The sequence below is a fragment of the Typopeltis vanoorti genome, chromosome 8 (assembly GCF_054136105.1).
Source record: "Typopeltis vanoorti isolate ZY-2024b chromosome 8, IOZ_Tvanoo_1.0, whole genome shotgun sequence".
Taxonomy (NCBI): Eukaryota; Metazoa; Arthropoda; class Arachnida; order Uropygi; family Thelyphonidae; genus Typopeltis; species Typopeltis vanoorti.
In genome coordinates this window covers 49,824,891-49,848,895 of record NC_143556.1, presented here as the reverse complement: position 1 = coordinate 49,848,895, position 24,005 = coordinate 49,824,891, and the positions used below count along the sequence as shown (strand labels likewise).

The window sequence follows — 24,005 nt, the reverse complement described above, 5'->3', positions numbered from 1 at the left end:
TAGCAACTAACAATACATTACTGCTTATGCTGTTAAATTTTTAAAAAGAAGGGGGCAATATGTGCTTCATCTTGAACATAGTTATTGCTATACCGATTTTGGTGAAACGTAGCCCATATATAAAGATTATAAAATGTATGCTCGAATAACATTATGCACAGTTTCATACAATGGTTTAAATATGAAAATGTGGAATACAATTAAGAGATTGCATTACATCAATTAGAAAAATGGTTTTTTATATTTTATATATTTTTTGAAATGAAATATAACGAATATATTTGCTACTGTAAACATAACCTATTATACACACATATATACATGCTCTATTTTCTCATTGACATAGAAAATTGACATCTATTTCTATGGGGGGGGGCGGTACCGCCCACTTTGGGAACCTATGATTTAGAGTAATCTCTTCTATGAAAAGGGATAGGGAGGTTGTGATTAACTGTTTTTAATATTTTTGGGGGATTGTAGCTGTTGGCTAAGAAAGTGTTAAGCATATGGTGTTAGGGCATTGTTATCTGAACTGATTAATTTTGCCCTGTTACATAGAATTTTTATAATCTAGTATTTTTGGGAGGGGGGGTGCTGGTGAATGTATCTACCTGTATGTGTAGGTTTTCTATAAACAGAGAAAGCCAGGAATCCATCTAATTACATGCGAGGAAGCTGGCATGTAATCAGAATGTCTAAGAAAGGGAGACAGTTGTTTTACTTTTCCAAGGTAAACTGGATTCTAGGGTGTTGATTGTTTAATTGTGTTGAGAAATTGTGGAGGGTATCCAGGCCATGCAGCCAAATGGTGAATACATCATCCACATGGCGTAACCAGATAGTGGGTTTATGTGGGGCAGGGTTTAAGGCTTTTACTTCAAAGGTCTCCATAACGAAGTTTATGGAGACCATCCATCCATTTAGAAGGACACAAATTGTACATCTGCAATTATGACTATGGTTAATCTGGCCTTGCAGACCAGGTTTTAGATACAACCCGCACCATCTCCTCGGAAAAAACCACCATGCCTCCACCATAGTAAATTCAAAAAAGAAAGACTGTTTTTAGAATCTGCAGCAGCACTTAGAAATCAAGTGAATTTAAATAAATATGGTTGCATAAAACTTTCCAAAATTTCAGAAACATTAATTATCAGAGATTCCACTTTACATCCTAGGCCACTTACAGATGCCCATAAAGACCTAGATAGGACTTTAGAGTCACCAATATGTTTTATTTAGTATTGTGCTGTATTTGAGTGTGTTACAAGAGTTATTTGTAATCCCTGAAGATATCTCAGTGACAGACAAAATATTGGAAGCATTAAAATTTGTTTTAATCCTTTCCTAGTGCTGTAAATATTCCATTAAACCTCCAACATGATGTCTTCATGGCACTTAGGTCTCAACACACGAATAGTTACAAACCACATAAGAAATTAGCATCTCTTATCTGCTCCACCAAAGACCACCACTTCCCCTAGACCTACATGTGTATTTATCCTACTTTCATAGTTAATTAATTAGTTAATTGTTATTATTTGATATGATAAGCAAGTATAAATTTTCATAGAAAAAATATTGGTGTCTGCCACTCTCTTCATCTCGAATGTGCCCATGGTCACAACCAGGTTGAGAACCCCCCCCCCCTGCTCTAAACCATAAAACTACATCATGTAATTGCTTATCAGCATCTAGTAGCAGTCCTTTAAACAAATTAACTTTCTGTTCTTTTCTCTCATTCTATCTATTTACAGATAGATGGAATGAAAGAGGAGTTGTGTTTATTGTCATCAGTAGGTTCCTTCTTTCTTCTTAATCACTTGCCTACACACCCAACACTATTGTGTTAATAGTTTTGCAACCCTCTGATATGTGGAGTTAATATACAAAATCTGTTCCAGTTGCATTTTGTCATGATGTGCCACTTACCAGGGGACGGGGATTTCTGGAACTAAACCTTTCTTTTTTCTTTTGTGAGAATAGAGGAAATTACAAAATGAGCCAGGCAAAAATGGAAAAATGACATGGATTGCTTGTTTACATCTTGGGCACTGCATAAAAGTCTGTATAAAAGGACAGGTGTGATGAACTAATGCAAGCTACACATGCCATGAGCTGCATTGTCTATTGATACTGTGGATAGTATTTTTGAGAATCTCCTGTAAATGTGGATTATAAATTCTTGAATAACACTCCACCAGTTTGCTTATTATTATATTTTTACTATTTAAAACTGGACAGCCATTGTTAAAATTCAAACAGCCATGCCCTATAGCCATTTAGCCTAAGATCCATATTAATATGAAGCTTTTTACTCAGCAAGATCTCTTCTATAAGCTTCTAAAAGCAAAACATATTTCAGCATTCTGCACATGCATCAAGGGAAGTGTGTATGTGCATTTGACATATATATATGAAACAATTTTGCCTTGGGCTATTCTAAAATAGCTTCTTTCCATACACAATGTTTCCCAAGTACTAAATCATCTATTCTGAAAGGAATTTTAATAGAGTTCCTTTGACTTTCCACATTGACTCATATGCTCTAACTTTTGTAGCTATTTATATGCAAGATTGACATCAATAAAGGAAAACAATTTTTTGTTTGTTTGTTTGTAATGACAAAGCAAAAAAGCTTTATTTATTGGCCACCTAATTTAGTCATATCATATTCTATTTCAGTTCAGATATATGCAGAATATCTCCAATTGAATATCACGATAATTGACATAAATTACACAGTTAATCATATTTTAATCAGAATGTCACAATTATGATGCTTATGCAATTATTATGTCTTTATATTTCATTCAGGCCATGACCAAAATTAGAGAATACTTGCTCCAAAAGATATATTCCTTTCGTAAGCCAATGACCAATTATCAAGTTCCCCAGAATGCTTTGCTTAAATATAAATTTTTTTATCAATTCCTTATGGCCCATGAAAGAGATATTGCAAGAGAGATTAGAGATGAATATGTGGATACCATGAGTAAAATATTCTTTTCATACTTCAAAAGTTACACTAGCCGGCTTTTAAAATTGCAGGTAAATTAAATAATTTGTGTTGTATATTACCAATTTTTGCATACTTGGTATTGAATCATTTAATATTAAAAATTTTTCTTTAGCTGTTAAATTTCATAATAAATTAATAACTGTAGTCCCTAACATAATTAAATACCTGGTTGTTAAACAAACATAAGAATTTGAAAAAAAATTAATTAACAATGTGAATGAAATTTTTTAATACTTGTGTCTAATGGAACAGTAAATATATGACTTAAATCAAGTTTCATCTGTTCTAGCTGGAACAGATGAAACTTTATTATGATACTTTATTATAAAACTGCATACTAATGTCCCTGCTTATTTTCATAGTTTTTGTCTTTTTATTTCTGCTTTTAATGACAAATTGGTCACAGTTTAATTCAGTTTAGTTAAAGAGGAAAGTTGAAAAGTTGTACAACATGTTGATCCATAAAGTAAAGAGCTGAGTTTCCTCCTGAAAACTCAGTGCTTTACTTTACTGGAAAGTTTTTTTATCCTGCAAAACAGGCAAACTGACCTGAAGAACATATGCAATTTTGAGCCAATTTCAAAACAATGCTAATAGGATTAATCACTCTGTCATAAGCAGCATCAGGTCTCTATGAAGCTAAGTCACTTGGTTGTAATAAGCCTTTGAGCCTAATATGAAAAGGAAGAAGAATATGATGGTGGTAGTTTAATGGATGGTGGCGCTAGGGTCGCTGAAGCATGCGGTGGGTGATTTGAGCTGTGGTAAAAAAAAGAAGTGTTTTTTAAATGATGTATAGTGTGAATTGTGCTACATTTTTTTCTCAGTAACACAAGTGTTCTTTAGTGGTTCTGCTTTTGGAGTTTCATTGTTATATATTATATTATTTTTGGGTTACCGAGAAGGTGAGGTCACAGTTTGCAGCATTTGCAGTGGAAGAAAAGATAAGTTTTCGCTGCCTAGTATAGTTGAATATAGCGTTATATTTATATATATGTTTATATTTAGCGTTTATTTATATATATATATCTATGATACAGTGTTTATATATATTTTTAGTGATTAGTTTAGTAGTTACTTGGCAGTTAGGAATGATGGTGGATGCAGCTGCAATCACAAATTGCATGTCACCAAGTCTTCTGCCATTTAAGAACCCTATTATACGTAACATAATAAAGGACTTTGTGGCATGCAGTGTTTGCAGCATGTATGCTTCCTGGGAGTTGGATATGTGGCAGGGGAGAGCGTATATGTGCAAAATGCAGGCAGTGTGAGGAAATCAATGAATTAGATATTTCGATAACAGACCTAGTTGCTTCTGGGATGGGAAATGAATGTCGGAAGATGAGTGGTATGATAGGAGAGAATGACGAGTGGAAGACGAGTAGTGTGATAGGAGAGAATGATGAGCGAAATATGAATAAGAAAATAAGGGTCGGGAGTGTGGAATGCTTGAATGATTGTGAAGTTTTCGGAGATGGTTTTGATTGTGTAAATGAATGGCGAGTAAGAGTGACTAACTTGCAGAGAGGGATTGATGAGCTGAAAGAGGAGGTGGAATGTCTTGTGAATGAGATGAAAGATGAGATTAGGAGAATGGAAGAGATGAATGCAAGGCAAATCAGAGTAGGAGTGAGAGAAAGTTTTGGGAATGATAGAAGAGGAGAGAATAGGATAAGTGGAAAAGAGGGAATGAGAGAGAGTTGTGGGAATGATAGAAGAGGAGAGAATGGAAACAGTATGAGAGAGGGAATGAGAAGAATGCAAGGGAGCACTGGAACCAGGGATAGAGTGATGTCAGGAAGGCAGGTAAGTAGGGGAACACGGAGAGAAAGTGTTAGAGGAGAGAGAGTGAGGGTTGCATTGGAGCAATTGAGGAACAGGGTGATAAGAGGTGTAATGTATGGGGACTCAATGATCCGTGGTGTGCAAGATGGGATGTATGAGGAGTGTTTGTCTGGAGAAACGATAGAAAGTGTGGCTATGGCAATTAAGAGGGGTGAAAGGATGGATGAGGATGATTGTGATGGTAAGAACAATTGACTTGAGAGGTAATGTCAATTGGGCAGTAGAGATATGTGATTCTTGCTTGAGGTTGTACAAAAGAAGACGCAGACAGGAAAGATAGTGTGCGTGTTGCCTAGGTATGATAGTGACGAGCTGAGCAGAAGAGCAGTAATATTGAATAACATAATATAATAGCTAGAACGTGTCAGAAAAGAGGATTGGAATATGTGGATGCTTAGAGGGTGTTTGAGGACAGAGAGGAGTTGTATGTGAGAGACTGCTTGCATTTGAATGAGGAAGGATGTAGGCATCTGGAAAGATTGCGGTTCTGAACGAGTCGGTGTGTCAATGCAAGGGAAACTAGAATGCCCAGGGTGGATGGTAACAGGGTGGCCTTTTGTGGGAATGGGTACTTGGGAGAAGGGGGACGACATCGGGTAACGCTGAGCCCAGTGGAGTCTAGAGGGGATAATGCTGGGTTTAGAAACAGTGACATTTTTATGCTTTATACTAATGCCAGGAGTATCCGGAATAAAGGAGAGGAATTGGTGGCACTGATAGCATCAGCCTGGCCAAAGATTATTGGGATCACTGAGACGTAGTTGACAGAAGAGGATATAATAACAGGAATAGAAGTAGCAGGGTACAGCATTTTTCGGCAGGATAGCAAGGGAAAGCGTGGTGGTGGTGGAGTACTGCTTATGATAAGTGACGACTTATGTTCTCTAAGAGTGGATACTTTGGAAGGCAGTGACACTAATGATTTTGAAAGCATGTGGTGTGAGGTAGAGATGGACAAGACAGAATATTTAGTGGGGTGTTGCTACAAACCAAGGAGCACAGAGGGCGGGGACCAGGAGATGTTTTGTTAGTTGAGCTTCGCAAGTGCAAGAAGAATGATTGTTATGGGAGATTTTAACTACAGTAGTATAAATTGGGAAGAGGAAGATGCATGTAGCAATAAGGGAATGGAATTTCTAGAATTCTTGAGGGACAAATGTCTTAGGCAACATGTAGTAGAGGGAACAAGAGGTTCAAGAGTTTTGGATTTGGTCATAGCATCAGAAGAGTTGATAATAACTGAGATGACATCTCTCCCACCAGTTGGAGAGAGTGACCATGTGGTTTTGACTTGGAAGATGAATAGACATGCAGGAGTATCAAAGAGATGGGAACATATGTGGAATTATAAGGCAGGTGATTATAATAGTCTTAGACATCAACTTGGGGAAGTTTCATGGAGGGAGGAATTGGAAAGCTGGGATATCATTAGTGCTTTGGAAATTGTGAAGGAATATTTGTTAGCAGCAATAATAAGCTGTATTCCACAAGTGAAGAAGAGGACACAATTTGGCATAAAGTGGATGACAAACAATATTAAACAGGAACTGCATGTGAAAAAGAGGCTATGGAAGAGATATAAGGAGACAGGTGAAGAGCAGATTCATGAAGAATACAAGACACAGGCCAGGAGAGTGACTAGTATGGTAAAGAAGGCAAAACTGGAATATGAAGAGATTGGCCCTAAGATCCAAAGAAAATCCTTGGGAATTGTTTAGCTATGTGGCCAGTAGGAGGAGAAATGATTGTGGAGGAATGACACTGTGCGATAAAAATGGGAATAGAGTGACTGATGCAGAGGACATAGTGGAATTGTTCAATGAACGCTTTATTGGTATATTTCATCTTGGAGGAGTAAATTTTAATACTAGAGGGATAGGGCAGTTTAGAGGTGCAGGAGGAGAGAGTGTTCCAAATACTGAGTACTCTGGATGTCAGTAAAGCTGGGAGTGGATGGTATTTCACCATGAGTTTTGAGAGAATGTGCTAAAGAACGGACAGTTCCTTTGACCTGGCTTTTCAATGAAAGTCTAGCTATGGGAAAGGTGCCCAGGGAATGGAAGGAAGGTAAGATAGTTCCATTGCATAAGGGCAGTAGCAGACTGGAAGTGTCTAATTATAGGCCAGTTTGTGTGTCATCAGTAGTTGTTAAGATCTTGGAGAAATTAATTAGGGACCGTATACAGCATTGGGCAGATGAGGGTAATATTATCTGTGAGAGTCAACATGGATTTGTGAAGGGGTGCCCTTATTTTTGTAATATGCTAACCTTTTATAATAAAGTTACAAGAGCAGTAGATGAGGAAAAGGCATATAGTGCCATTTTCTTGGATTTAGCAAAGGCATTTGACAGGGTGCCACATGATAAGCTGATATTTAAGTTGCAGCACATGGGTTTGGATGCCAGGTTGGTCAACTGGATTCAGGATTGGCTGTCCGATAGGTATCAGAGAGTTGTGTATGGTGGGGCAGTTTCAAGGAGGCAGAGGGTTATAAGTGGGGTCCCACAGGGCTCAGTACTGGGACCTATATTGTTTAACCTTTATATCAATGACATTGTCAGTGATTGCAGGGGGATATTCAGTTGTTTGCAGATGATGTGAAGCTGGGAAGGGTTATTAGTAATAGTGCAGATGTGGTAGCCCTGCAAGAGGATTTGAATAAGCTAGACAGATGGGCAAATGAATGGGGGTATCGGTTTAATGCAGCAAAATGTAAGGTCTTGATGTTTGGGATACATCATTGGGATGCTGCATACTCTATTGGAGGAGCTATACTGGAGGAAGTAGGGGAGACAAGAGATCTGGGGTTGATGATTGATAGAAACCTGAAATCAGGAGACATATTGCAAAGGTGGCGAAGGTAACACAGAGGATTGCTGCAATAATGAGAAGGACGCTGACCTGCAGAGATAAAAGAGTTATCATTCCGTTGTATAAGACCCTGATCAGACCACACCTAGACTATTGTTCTCAGATTTGGTCTCCCAGGATTTGAAGGGGATAAATTAACTGTGGAAAGGGGTACAAAGATGGTTTCAGGATGGTACAATGTTGGTTATGAGGATCGGCTGAAGAAATGTGGACTGCAGAGTTTGGTGGATAGAAGAAGGAGAGGTGATATGATTGAGACTTTTAAACTGTTGAGAGGTGGTTACAGGGTTGACACTGGGGAGTTCTTTTGCTTGGTTGAACAGCGGGAAGGAGTGATGACAAAGGGCCAATCCTTGTCATCACTGGAAGTTACGAAAGGAAACTGTGAGGAAGAGGGTGAGGAGTTGTCCATTAAACCACCTTCCTGTACATCCTTTATTTCTAATTGAATCAAAGGATATAGGAAGATGACTTTATAACTTAAATATAAAGTATATATTGCTCTATAATGTCCTATTTACATAATATAATTATATTTTTCCCCTTGACATCTTTTTATGTATTATCCAGATATAATATATTCCCATGCTTCCTTGACTTTTTGCCTTAAATAAAAAATCTGATTCTGCTGACCCCTATTTGGTCTGAACTTAGCTTGTTTTTTCTTTTGGCCTTTTCTTACATAAATCTTACTTGAAACACTAAGGAAATTCCTCTAATAGTCACATTCATTTCTCTTTTTATAGATATAGGTAATCTGAGAGTTTTGTTTCAATTATTTGGAATTTCATACTGTGACTTGACCCGTATGAGGGTCCAGTCATAGTATGATATTCATATTATGATATTCACAGTATGATATTCACATAATATGAATGTCACAATTATGATGTTTATATAATTATTATATCTTTATATTTCATTCAGGCCCTCACCAATATAATATGGTATTCACAGTATGATATTCATATGAGCCTACAGTTCATCTCCGGAAACTGCTCAACTTTGATTCTTTTAAAACTTTTATGGATTTTTTTTTTCTTTTCAGTATGCAATTTTTTTTTTGCTTGAAAATTAATGGTGATTACTTTCTTATTTTAAATCTCCTGTACATATATATTTTATCCTGAACTAGGGTGATAATATCACTATCAGTGAATGCACAATCAAGAAGAATATTCTTATTTTGCATGTATTTTCTCTATATGAATTTATGTGCATCTTTATGTTTTTAGTTATTAGTCACTGGAATGTGGTATTTACAAATTCCATATTCCCATGACTAGTTTGTGTCCAGAACTCTAGCAGGTAATTCTTATTAGCCATGCCTTGCCCTTTTCTCCAAATTTTCATGGTACATTTCTGTATTTATTATTCATTCCCTGTTCTGGTGTTTAGACCTCTAACAAGAAATTGCTTCCCCCTCACCTTTATGGCAGTTGCTTTCTTTAATGACTCAGAAAATTTGTTTCTTATTCTTTAGTTGATTCTGTGGAACCATTGTTGCAAATAATTCTGACTGCCCATTTTCCCATTTTGAAATTTGTCTTTGTCACTCGACTTGAAATTAGCTACCATTCAAGAAGTTTATCTTCTTGTTTGATGCCACAACTATAACTACATCTTATTTATCCTGATTGCTTTTGCCTGAGTATATGATATCTTAGTTATTTAGTGTATCAGTATCTGACCTGTTCATGTCTTCTTTATCTCATAACATCAGCTATGTCAACATTGTATTACTCTAATTTTTTACTAGTTCTACTTCTTTTCATTGATATTTTGAACATTGTTGTGTTGCCTATTTTCAGTTCTTTTGATGTTTGTTTTTGTTCTATTAGATTTTTTGGCTGTTAGCTTTGTTTTCCTGGCAAAAACAGCATGTCCTTAAGTGGGTGACCCCAACCAGCATTTCACACATTATACCATCATTTTTCTTTTTCTTCTTGTGTTAAGCTTCATCTTGTTACATCTCCAATATCTCAATGCAGACAGTGATCCATCGTTTTCTTGGTCTGCCAACTGATCTTTTTGTATTTAGTTTCCAGTCTCTTGCTAGTTTAACTGTTCTTTTTTGGATTCCATTCCTATTAACATGTTGATTCCATTCTAATCTTCTCTTTTCTATCCATACATTTATGGGTTATAATTGACATTTTTCATTAATCTTTTCATTTTTTACTCTATCAAAGTTTGTTTTGTTTACTATTTTTCTTAATATTTTCATTTCACATGTATTTATCAGTTGTATTTTTGATGTTTCTATTCTTGTTTCTCATGCATTACATCAATATTGGTTGGACTACTGATTTATATATTATTACTTTTGTTTCTTATGAGAGATCTTTATTTTTCCATATAGTTGAATTTAAACATCCTGATATTTCATTAGCTTTCAGGGATTGTTCTTTTAATTCATCCTCTGTTATATTTTCACCTTCATTTATTCCTAGGTATTTAAATTTCATTACTTGTTCCAGTATTTTTCCATTTAGTTCTAATTTATGATAGGTTCTTTTGCACTTATCATTGTTTTCGATTTCTCTGTTGATATTTGCATTTTAAAACTGCTTCATATCTGTTGAGTTTCAATAACTGCTTTTGGAGATCTTCATTTTCTGCAATTAATGCTACATTATCTGCATACACCCTCTGTCCAAAAAGAAACCGAACTATTGATAGAAAATAAAACTCAGGCCAATTATAATTATTCAAATCATTTATTTCAATCCATATACTCTCTCTCAGCTTTGATACAGCGTTTGGCACGGTCAATTAATTCGTTAAATGAGTTTCTATATCGGTTTTTAGGATACTGTTAAGGGTCATGGTTACTGCTGCTTGAACGTTTTTAAAGGTGTGTATCGCTTTCCTTTCATCAGCAAATGAAGTCGGGGCAAGAGAGAGAAATCACGGGGTGCTAAATCAGGTGAATATGCTGAGTGATCCAATACACAAACTTAGATTTTGCTCAAAAACTGTCTCACAATGTTCGAATGATAAGATGGTGCATTATCATGCAAAAGTGATGCTACCTGCATCATGATATTCATGCCGTACATGATGAATTCCCGCTATCAGTCGCTTCAAAACTTCGAGATAAAACTCACCGTTGATTGTTTGGCCAAACAGAACGAATTCTTTGTGGATATTTTTTTAACTTCTCCAAGCGACTTTTTTTCGGATGCCCCTCTTCTGGTGGTCTCCACTCAGCATTCTGGCGCTTTGTTTTGGGCTCATACTCAAAACACCACATTTCGTCACCAGTAACGATCGTTTCAAGGAAGTTTGAATCCTTATGAGCAGTTTTAATGAGGTCCTTGCAGTGTTCAATTCGATACATTTTTTGGTCGTCGGTCAACTTGTGGGGAACAAATCACGAATTCAATTTATGAAGACCCAAACTCTAGTCAAAGTGTTGTGCACAGTTGATTTTGGAATCCCCAATTCATCTTCAATCAATCTCATGAACGATTTCGGCTTTTCTTTGATGAAATCACACACTTTTTGGATGTTAACTTCGCTCAGTCCAGTTTTTGGACTGCCCGGAGTCCTCAGGCATCTGACGACCACTTTGAAATCGCTTAAATCACTCGTAAACATGAGTACGGAATAAGCATTCATCACCTTTTTGAAGAATTTGAAACTCATTTTCGAACCGTTCGTCAAAACACACTGTCACTCTTAGCACCATAACTCGGCTTCTAATGAAACAAATGTCATAAACAGTTGACGCAACACTAATGAAGGTTGCTGCTTTTGATAACAAAAAGATATAACAGGTGGCACCACTAGTTTCTTCTATTTTCGAAAAGCTCGGTTTCTTTTTGGACAGAGGGTGTATTCAACCAAATTGAAATTTTCTATTTTTAATTTTTATTCCAATTAATTTCTTCTTAAATTCTGTTATTATTTTGTCCATGATTATGTTAAATAAACCTGGACTTAAAGAATTGCCTTGCCTGATTCCTTTCGTTTCCTTATAGATTCATTCATTTTTTGTGTGTGTGTGTGTATATATATATATATTATGAAAAAGTTTTAATTTGTTCTTGAGAAGATCGAGGACTTCTTGAGCAGGCACATTTATAAAGAGAGAAAATCAGGTTTGGCCATGGGCAGCCGACTCTCTTCGATTCTCGCAGATATATTTCTCAACGATTTTGAAGAAAAAGCTATTAACTCCTTCCCCCTTAAACCAAAATTTTGGTATCGTTATATTGATGATATTTTCCTCATCTGGGAAGATGGTGTCAACAACCTCAATTTATTTTTAGATCACCTAAACAAGTGTCATGAAAAAATCTCTTTTACCTTCGAACTGGAATCCGATGACCGCCTCCCCTTTCTAGACCTGAAACTTACCAGATGTGCTGAGAATATTAAAATCTCAATTTTTAGAAAACCTACTCCTACTGATAGATATCTTCATGCTTCCTCCCATCACTACCCCCCACAAAAGTTTGGTATTATTTTCACCTTAGCTCACCGAGCCAAGTCTTTACTTACAGAAGAAGCAGAAATTGAAAATGAACTCCTTTTTCTTAAAAAAACTTTTATTAATAATGGTTTCTCTCCTAATAAAATTGATAAATTTCTTTCCCCCAGTCACTCAACTACTTCTGATGACCCCTCTTCTCCCAGAGCCTTCATCTCTTTGCCTTACATCAGCTCTCTTTCACAAAACTGGCAAAAATTCTCAAGAAGTTTAACTTCAGAACTTGCTTTACTATGCTCCCAAAACTTCGTTCAATACTTAGTAAACCTAAAGAATAACATCTTCCAATTTATTTTCCAGGAGTGTACAAGATTTTATGTGATTGTGAAAAGCCATACTATGGCCAGACTGCTAAATCCATCCTTCTACATTTGGAAGAACACCGTAGAGATATCTCCTTCAACAGGACTAGAGCCAGTGCTCTCTCTAGTCGCGTTCTCTTTTCAATTAACTCAGACGAAGGCCACCAACACAGTGTGAACTGGACTCAAACTTCTAACATCCATGTGTGCTATGATGAGTTCGAGAGAAAGATTGTCAAATCTAGAGAAATTTCTCTAGATTCTTCACATATCAACAACAGCCTAAGTTTCAATCTCTCTGACACACATGTTGCCTCTGTTCAGTATTGGAGCACTCGTGACAGCGTGTAGTCTACGTTTATTTGGAACTCAAGCTCGCATTTTGTTTTCAAACATGCTACTGTCTTTTGTACTTGTTCTGTTAATGCAATTTTAAGTCTCTGTAATTTTTTATTTATTTCTTTGATTGTGATACCAGAAGATGTTGATCAATTCAATGAAACTAGTAAACTAGTAGTATCTTTTCAAATATACCATGTCATATCTTTATCTCTCTGTATCAGTCATTAAAACTTTTTAATTTCCCACCGAGTAAAATGAATTATAATATATATATATATATATATATATCTTTGATCATTTCAGTGGTTTGCAGTGGTAATCTTTCTTAATGCTAGTACTTTCAGCATATTCTGTAATCTGATTTAGTCAAAAGACTTCTCTAAGTCAATGAAACAGATAAATATCAGGTTGTTAAATTCTATTGCTTTTTCTGTTATTTGCTTTATAACAAATACAGCATCAGTACATGATCTTCTCTTAAGGAATCCTTGTTGTTCATCATTATAATTTAGTCTTGATTCTAATTCTTCTTTGATAATTCTTGTACATATTTTTAGAGTGGTGCACAGTAAGTCTGTTCCTCAATAGTTTGCAGGTTCAGATTTTGTTCCCTTTTTAAATATTGGTATTGCAATATTCATTTTCCATTCATTGGTAATCTGTCTTTTCTCAAAGATATTTAAATTTCTTATATTTTTAGTCATTTCTTTATCGCCATATTTTAGCATTTCATTATAAATTCCATCTGTTGCATATGATTTTTGATTGTGGTAAATACCATATGCTTTTTGATTGTTTGAGTCCCAAATTACCAGCCCATCATTCATTCAGGTGATTCCTTATAATGGGTTGTAATGAGGATTGGACATTGTACATGAAGCCATAGTCTGCATTCCTTATGGGCTTAAATTGAGGTTTCATTTCAGTTATCTAGCTTTGATTCTTAAGCAGCCATGTTTAAGATCATTATCAAAATTTATTAGCACATTACCATGTTGGGTTCTATATTCAAGTTTCTTGATATGTATAAAATTGAGTTTCTTTCTGTCAGAATTGCTCCAGTTGCATAATAATAATAATAATAATAATAAAACCATAAATGCTCTTCAAATCAAATGCAACCTTCCCTCGCAGAGAATGGATTTGATTTTGATTTGCCTGATTTAAATAAGCATGCACATTAAGTTTTAATTCCAGAAGATACCAACCAAATAATTATATCAACCACAACACCTAACTAATTCCTTCCATCCTTGGTTATCACAGGCTCAGTGACTTGTTACGACCAGTTAACTTGGCTTCTTTGAAACCTAATTATTGCTATGATAGGGTGGTTAATCCTGACTGGATAGTGTATTAGATGTATAAATGGTGTGTGTTGTTCTGGCCAGTTTGTATGTTTTGCAGGAGAAAAAGAAAGCCAAAGTTTCTGGGAGGAAATTTGGCACCTAGAGACTGGCTAACTTACCTTCAACTGCAGAAAACCTTGATAATAAAGGTTCTTTTTTGTTCTAGATGGAATTCAGATCCAGATCTTTCCACTTAAAGGGCATGATTGAAGCTGACTGAGCTACAGAGGATTTTCATTTCCGTGGAACCCAGGGACCTATACTAAGCACACAGTATTTCAGATGTTGTTTATTAAAGCTTTATAAAGTGGGAGAATAACTTCCTCATTCCTATAAGTTGGTGTCCTCTTTAATGTTACAGTTATCTAATGTGATGACTTAACAACTTTAGCTCTGTGGCTTCTAAACTTCAACTTGCTATCCACTGTCACCCCTGGGTCTTTAGTGTCATCAGCCACTTGCTGCAAATTCCTATTAATAAAATATTTAGCCTACAGTGTTCTTAATCCAAAATGCATAATCTTGCATTTAGCAGAATTGAAGTGCCACTCATTAACGTTTACTGATAGAATTATTCTGTTCAAGTCAACCTGCAAGCATTCTGTGTGAGATAAGTTCCTTATCACCTGACTCAACTTCCTATCATCATCATTAGTATATAATTTGATATTCTCTACTAGACATCTCAGATGTCATTAACATATAGGTTAAACAGCAGTGATCTAAGCACAAGATCCCTATGGTATTCTTGGTCACTCTCCTTTTCTTGAGTCTCAGCACTTCCACACATCACCCTCTGATACCTATCAATCAGCAACTTGCTTTTCAAACAAATTTATTTCACCTACTCCTCCCTTTGAATTTATATAATAATAAAGGAAAATATACCCGAGGAATGGAGGGAGAGTACTCTTGTTCCCATCTACAAGGGTAAAGGGGATGCACAAGACTGTAAAAATTACAGAGGAATAAAGTTGATGTCCCACACAATGAAGATCCTAGAAAGGGTTCTTGATGGTAGATTGAGGAAGGAGGTGGGGATTGCAAAGGAACAATTTGGCTTCATGCCTGGTAGATCAACAACAGATGCTATCTTTGGGTTACGACAGATGATGGAAAAATATCAAGAGAAACAAAGAGAGCTACATCTGGTATTTATTGAACTGGAGATAGCATACGATAGATACCAAGGCAAGAAGTCTGGAGGTGTCTGAGGGGGAAGAAGGTGCCGGAGAAATATGTCAGGTTGGTGCGGAAAATGTACAGAAATGTGAAGACAAGTGTTCGGACCTGTTTGGGACAGACAGAAAGTTTTCAAGTAACAGTTGGCTTGCATCAAGGGTTCAGCATTAAGTCCGTTTCTGTTTAATATCGTGATGGAGGTGGTAACAGAGGAGGTGAGAGAAGATGTCCCTTGGACAATTGTATGCAGATGACATCTTGCTGTGTGTAGATTCAAGAGAAGAAGAAGCGGGAACTAAACTGGAAAGATGGAGAAAAGTACTGGAAGAGAGGTATGAGACTGAGCAGAAGTAAGACAGAGTATATGTGTTGCGCAGTGGGCGACGGTGGCCAGGAGACAGATCTGGAGCTGGAAGAAAATGTCATCAGGAAGGTGAGAGACTTTAGATACTTAGGTTCAACAGTGGAAGAAGATGGAGGAGCTGAGAAGGAAGTGGGATGCAGGATACAAGCGGGTTGGAGGAACTGGAGGGTGATGGCTGGAGTGTTATGCGATAAGAGGGTGCCGATCAATCTGAAAGGCAAAATTTATAGGACAGAAGTGAGACCAGCTATGACATATGCTATAGAAACTGTGGCCCTGAGGAAAAATAACATCAGCAGGATGGAAGTAGCAGAGATGAGAATGCTTAGGTGGATGTGTGGTGTGACCAGAAAGGATCATCTGAGAAATGACTGTGTCAGGGGAACAGTGAAAGTTACGAACTTAGGAGCGAAAATACAGGAGGCAAGGTTGAGATGGTTTGGTCATGTGATGAGGAGGGAGGACGAATATGTGGGAAGAAGGGTCATGCAGATGGATGTGCAAGGAAGGCGGAAGCGTGGGCGGCCAAAGAAGAGATGGAGGGAGCTGGTAGAAGAGGACTTGAAGATGAAGAACTTGGATGTGGTGACAGCCCAAGACAGGAAGGTGTGGAGGAGACTCATTACAAACAGCGACCCCACTTAAGTGGGAGAAGAAGCTGCAGAAGAAGAATGTCCCATGTAGAATCCTCCCAAATGCTTCAGCAATATCCAGGAGTATTGCATATCCATTCTTCTTATCCTACTTTACCATCACTCTTTTGTAAAACATTAGCAAATTATTTAATCAAGGCCTACCTTTCATGAACCCATACTGTCCTCTATAAAAGATCAAATGGCTCTTTACCACTTATGGGTGCATGTCCTAACCAGCCTCTTCTGTCCCTTAATGACTAATCTAGAGATACATTGGCCTAAATTGGCTTCCTCAGTCCCTAGTTCCACTCTTTTATAATGGAATTATGTTGCCTTCTTTCCATGCATTAGCATTTGTGCATGTGCTGAGATTAAAATATTCAAGTTATTGCCATTCCTTAATTCTCTTGCACATTTCACAGTATGTGCTGATATCCTATCCATTCTCACTACTGTGTTTGTATCAAGCTCTTCTATATCTTTAATGCTTTTCCCTTATCCACCTTTGTCTTTTTGTCCACCTGAGCTTCCAAAGAATAGTGGCTGTCTCTGAAATGTATGCCTTATTAAAGTATTTCTTAATAATTCAGCTATTTCTTTTGAATGTTTCGCTGCATCTGGTAGTGAAAAACTTCTGTGATCATCATTCATTTTACTTGTCATATAGAGACAGAAAGCTAGGAGATACAGCCACTATGGTGACTGTTCCTATTTTTTTTACTACTCCTGAGATTGGTCATCACATTCAAAGATTAGTTCCATAGTATTTTCTTTTTATGCAGCTTTTGCTTTAAATTTTGTTTTTTCCATTTAACTCACCTGAAATTAGTTCTCCTAATTCTGGTTATGCAGTCATTTATAGCTTCCTTGAAACATCCCTTGACTGCTTTCCATACTTCTGACTTCTCTTCCATGCAGTCTCTCATGCAAAAGGTGTTTTATTATAATAATCTTCCTAATAGTTCTATTCATATTTCTTTATAAAGAGAGATACATAATAGTTAAAAGAGAGGCATAATAGTTACCTCCAAATGGTAAGAAAAGAGAATTTATAGTTACTGAATGATAACTTCCTTAAGCAGCATGAAAGAGTATTAGATCTAGTAATATCATCTAAGAATCTGATGCAATCCATCACATTCTGCTTAAGGAAACTTTCATTCAATAATTCTATAAATTCTCTTTTCCATGCATGCTTTCTCCTCTGTATAGTTTGTATCTCCACAGTTAAAATCGCCCATAATGATATCCATTGTGGTATCCATATGATTAATCTACCTGTGCAGTTCACAGTCCATTTCAGATGACTGTGGTGTATAGCAGCATGTGTGTTTTTGACCCATAAACTCTACATTACACCAAACAACCCCAAACACATTGCTTATATTACTCATACTATAATTTCTGATCGCTGATCTAGCCAGATTCAGTTCTCCGTATCAGTTCTTGAATATGCTGTATTCATCACATCCTTTCTAGTGGTCTCAGTAATGCCAATAATTTTTAATTTATTTGTTACAAATGCTAAGAATTCCTTTCCTTTATTGCTTATTATTCTGGAATTAGTGATTACACATGACAACCAACCACTAGTCTGATGGATATTTAAGGAACTCTTAAAACCTGATCTATTCTTATAAGTAGCTTGAGTTGATTCTTCAACAGAATCAACTCAGGCTACTTATTAGAATAAGTTGATTCCTCAACAGAATTTCCTTCCCCACTGCTAAATCACACTTTTCCTGTTGGACAAAATTCTTGATGTCATCTCTTTAATATTATCTTTTCTCTTTCTCATCACATATTCAAGCTCTCATGCAACTGCCTCAACATATCTTCTTTTCCTATTTTTTTATTTCACTGAACAACAATTTCTCCAGGCTACTGACACCAAATTCATTCAAGTGCAATCTTAAGTTCAAATCCTTCCTGGTATCAAAATCATCCTGCAAATCAACATACTGCACACTATTTCTCCTACACAATCTGATCATTGAATCATTTGCAGTCACAGCCCTCCTCAGTTCATGCATATTATAACTTGGCAACCAACTCGCAATCTTTAATAATAATAATTATTATTATTATTGTTCGTGCAGTTAGCCTAGTGGCTATGTGCTTCACAACCATATGTCTGGGAAAGGAGTGTCCTGGGTTCGATTCCCATCGGCAACGTTAGGAGCTTAAGGATTTTTTTCAGACATAGCCAAGTTATCTGGTCTTGGGCAGCAGGATTTTTCTCCCCAGTTTATTTGGAGTTTTTCCTCCTGCAAGAAAGCAAACTGGCCCCATGTACACATGCAGCTACAGCCATAGGAGATTCCCAGGAGGCACGACTTAGAAGGGCTAAAGATAGCTCTGTAACAGACCATTAGGCCTAATACGTAGAAGGGAGAAGAAGATTATTATTATACATCCCTGTCTTCAGCGTGACAAGTAAAATTACCATGCAACACTTTCTAATTAAAAACAGGAGTTAAAACTACTTTAACACTAAAAAAAATAAAACTATATAAAATAATAATAATAATACAGAAGAAATTTTTTGGATAATTGAGTAATAAAAAGTTTTCATCATCATCATCATCAAATTCCTGCCATGTACCCTCAAGGGGTGTACAGAATATGATAGTACTACATGAAAAATTTACATCATTACTAACTTCGTCTCTACAATTTTCCTCCAAATCAGTCTGTTACTTGTCAAGACTCCAACATTACTAGATCTTATATTTCTATCGTCTAAGGTACTTTGTACCGTATCAATCCACCTATATCTTGGTCTTCCTGTGGGTCGTTTTCCTGCCAACTTGGCAGAGAACACTTATTTTGCTAATCTTTCCTCGCCCATTCTGTTTAAGTGACCATACCACCTGAGATTAGCTCTGCTAATGCATTCCTGGATGCTGACAATGTCAAGTTCTTTCCTAATATAATCATTTTTAATATGATATTGCCATTGATGCCATCTGTTCACGCCTCTAATCTTTATCAGGACTCTCATATCTGCAGTCTCTAGTCTTTGGTCAAGTGTTTTACTACTGACCCAGCTCTCAGATCCGTACGTTAAAACTGGTTTGAACACTGTCTTGTATACAGCTAATTTAGTGTTCCAACTAATTTCTCTCTTATTCCATATGAATTTATTCAATTGACTTCCTACCATACCAGCTTTGTTGATTCTGTTGTCTATTTCCATATTTAATTTACCATCTTCATTAAAAATCGTGCCTAAGTAGCTGAAATGTTTTACTTGTTCCACAGGTTCTCCATTCACAACACAGTTGACATTTTCAATGATTCTGCCTATTTTCATTGTCTTTGTCTTTTTATTGCTGACCTTCATACCATATCTATTACAACAGTTATTCAATTTAGTCAGAGAATCTTGCAGACTTGTAGCGGATTTATTTAGAAGTATAACATCGTCCGCATAAAGCAAAGAGCTGACATTAACATCTCCAATTTTGATATCATGTTTAATACCACGTTCCTTCATAATGTGATCCATATAGATAATGTACATCCACGTCTCACACCAGATTTAACATTAAACCATTTTCCAGTTCTTCCTTCAATTCTAACTGCTGACTTGCACCTCAAATAAAGACTAAGTATTGCTTGATATAATGCCCCATTAACACCATATAATAACTGTAGCATTTGGAATAGGCTTCTCTCTTGGCACCTTGTCATATGCCTTTTCCAGATCTACAAAACTTAAATAAGATCTTTGTTATATTCCCATGATTTCTCCACTATTTGTCGTAAAGTGAAGATCTGATCCTGACAGCCTCTATTTATAAAAAGTTTTCATTATGTTACCAAATCTGAGCAAAATAGTCCACTTGTGGTTTGACCAGTGCCTTATGTAAAGGCACCACCACCACCACCACCTTCTTATCCCTACATGTCAATGTACTTTTTATCATAGCAACAATATGGTGTGTGCAATCTTGGCAGCACTTGCAATGTGCCCTTGTAACTTGAGTCCACTTTCTACCATCACCCCAAAATCTTGATTCTCATCTGCTTCCTGAAGTACATCTCCACAATACAATATGTAGTCTTATATCTCTATATCCCAAAGTGCATTTGCATTTAAAACTAGTAAAACTATAATCCCACTCATCTGTCCAAGCTAAAACTCTATTCAGATCTTTGTGTTCTTCCTTCAATTCTAACTGCTGACTTGCAATTCAAATAAAGACTTGACATCAGCAGTACTCCTGATAATTCTACCTAACTTTGCATCATCAGCAAACATTTGCAGAGGATAAAACAAAAACTATAATTTTTTTTTTTAAAATAAATTTAGTCTATAAACTGGATTTAGTATTATTCTGTAACATTCTTTCATATAAACAGGAAACTGTAAAGTTAAACTGAAAGTATATATTAGAAATGATAATATTAAAATAAATAAATAATTTATTATAAATAATAATAAAAAAAAAGTTAGTCGATCTTTGGCATGCGCAAGTGGGTTTTTTCTCCCGGAAACTCTGGTTTTTCGTCCTGTAAACTCGAGAAAATCGACTATAGAACCTACACTATTTTCAGACATTAAATATATTGTGTTAGGGACCATGAAATGGTGGCACTTGTTGAGCCGTCTCTCTTCACTGCATGCTGTTTAATTAGTGATAGCCTTGGGCCAGCTGTATCTGATTGGGTACCAGTGGAGATTGAACTGCCCACTCAGTCTCCAAAAGGTAGATAGGGCTAAAACGGCGTCACCTACTCCCTATATGGGAATAAAGGGCATTAGCTGATTTTTTTTATTATAAATAAATAATTAATATAATTAAATAAATTACAATAAAATATTTTTGTAAACTGTAATTGATATTTTCAGTTTGAAGAAGTTCCAGATAAAGATGATCTTATGGGTGTTGAAGATACAGCTAAAAGAGATATCCTTTATTATACTTAGTTTTATATTGGATTAATAAAGAAATTAATGATAATAATTTATCATTTATAATAATTTGCCGGCAAAGGCTGGTCGATTGGTAGAGCCTCTGCTACTAATGGCTCAGTTAAGTAAGTTTGAGCGTGGTTAGTAGTTGGAAGGGGACCAATCGTTTGATGCTGTTGGCAACACTCTCCCTCGATGAGTCTTTGGGCTCCCTGGAGGTGTCTAATAATAATAATAATAATTTAATAATGCAGATATTTTGATCTGTAGAATATTTAAATTTAAATTTTAAATTTAATATTTCTTGTGTACCTGTTTCTGTTAATCTTTTGCTGTGTCAAGTAGCATCAAAAATTTGTTTAGTTCTTTCTGTATTGTTTCATTTTCTTTTAACAGTACGTTAAAGTTTAAAGTGCAGGTTGAGTGTAGTGAGAATGTAACAAGAAGAATTAGTGTTCCTTCGATAACAAGGAGAGATAACATGAATAAGAAAGAGCAGTAGGAAAGTTATGAAAAAGCAGATGAGTGATCTGATGAAAGAAGCAGTTGATGGTAGGTGTAAATGATGTGAGCAGTACAAACATAGCAAAAGTTGAGAACATCAAATGTGGCACATAACACAGTAGAAACAAAAGCCAGTGGAACGGTAGATGTAAAAAAGGCTGAACTGTAATGAAGCTAGTATGAAAGATGAGAATATGAGTTTAGGATATTAGAAAAGAACTAGTAAGATTGAGGAATGAATTGAGGTATGTGCAGAGTGAGATAGAACATTAAACAAAAAGATTGGTGGTTGGAGATGTAAGAGAGAAGGTGCCAGTGGTCAGTGAGTCAAAGATGAATGATTGCAGTGGAATTGTGGAAAGTAGTATAGTATACTGTATGGGGACTGTGTAGAAAGATGTGAAAATGGAACTGTGTCAAAAGTATATATGAGAGGCAAGGACAGGAAGAATGACTGAGGCTGTCGAGAGGAGAGGAGAGGAATTGTAACAGAGTTGCGTGTGCTGGTAGGAATGAAGTAGTGCAGGATTTATGCATCTTGAGACAGTGAAACAGAAAAGTGTGCGAGGCAAAGACAGAATTGTGAGTGGGTTTGCAAGGTATGATAGCAGGGAGCTGAGGAGAAGAGCTGTGAACAAAGAATAATAAATAAACAGGAAATAATCACAAATTTGATGTTGCTGAATTATAAAATGCTGAAGTCAGTAAGGAATTTAAAAGGAGGTGAAAAGGTAAACTAGAAAGTAGTAATTTGAATAGAGGAGAATATCAGGAATTAAGATATAGAAGGCTAGAAGGAAGAAAATAAAATTTTAAAAAAATCCTTACCAATGCAGTGGAACATGTTGTAGCATATGTTAAAATGAAATATGCCAAGGATAACCATTCTTTCCTCAAGGATAAGCTGAAATTATGTGCAAGAAATCCCTTCTGAAAAGAAAATGAACTTAAAAATTAAAAATAATAATAGAAATAAAAAGATTAAAAAAAAGTGTGTGTCTCCCTCTCTCGATATATATATATATTATTATTATTATTATTATTATTATTATTATTATTTGACACTGCCATGGAGTCCAAAGACTCATCGAGGGAGGACTCATCTACAACTCTGCCTCCACCACTCAATCCACCAACTGACCGCAACTACACCAATGCCATCTACTATGACCACCACCACCACCACTAGTATTTCTACAGGCAATCACAAGCATCCATGCCCATGGCAAGATTCGAACCCACAGCCTTTTGGCTGGTGAGCAGATATGCTAACCACTCTGCCAGCCATGCCGGCAATACATATAAGTATATATATCTCAGTAGAGCCTCCATAGCTCAATCAGTATTAATGAATCTCTTTGGTCGGAAAAACCTGGGTTCGATTCCTGTCAGTTACGTGAGGAACTTTTATCTGGTCTCTTTTGATTATGGGTGAGTTAGCTGGCCTCATGCAAAGGTATGGGTTTTTTTGTCCCCCAAAAACAGGCCCATGAACACACGCATCAACAGACATAGGGCTAACCAGCTTATCCTCGATACAGTAACAGTTAACTGTAGAAAAAATCATTGCTACCGCAAGGTAAAAGAGGAAGGAAGGAATAATAATAATAAGATATATATCAGGTTCACACACAACAGCTTCAAGGCCTATAAGATGACAGTGTTGTGTGTCTGTGTTTGAGAGTGTGGGGGAGGGGAGCAAGCGATTTTATGATTCTCCCCCCCTTTTTTTTTGCAAGAAGGAAAACAGTTTTTTTATTCCATTCCACTTAAGACAGCCCAGCCGAAGCTGTTGAAATTCATTACATTCTAATCATAATATTTTTGGTTATTTAAAAAAATACTTACTTTAGTTATTTAAATTAAGGGGATATTAAATCCCACATTGTTTCAAAACCAAATAAGAAACTCAAAGATCGGAATCAAAGAGTTTCATGCCGAATATAGTAACTATAAAAGTATCAGTGACTATTTGCATAAGCTAAAGCACGTAGTCCAAGTATGTAGTACAAACTAGGGCAACTCGTAGCAAAGGTGTGGAAAATTCTGATTGCTATTCTTAGTATTTCTCATAATGTAAAACCCATCTCCTAGGAGATGTATGATGTTATACATTATGGTGGGAGATCACTACCCAGACCGGTTTCGATCTTTATTGAGATCTC

The 24,005-nt window shown here is 36.2% G+C and overlaps 1 protein-coding gene across 1 annotated transcript in view; it reads left to right on the top strand.

The window, feature by feature from the left end:
- Positions 1-24,005, top strand: part of Vps52 (vacuolar protein sorting 52) — a 273,390-nt gene that overhangs the window by 141,811 nt on the left and 107,574 nt on the right. The window contains exons 9-10 of the mRNA XM_090396657.1: positions 2,818-3,051; positions 21,274-21,331. Of these exons, the coding sequence (XP_090252783.1) occupies positions 2,818-3,051; positions 21,274-21,331 (292 nt within the window). The remainder of the gene's footprint in view (positions 1-2,817; positions 3,052-21,273; positions 21,332-24,005) is intronic.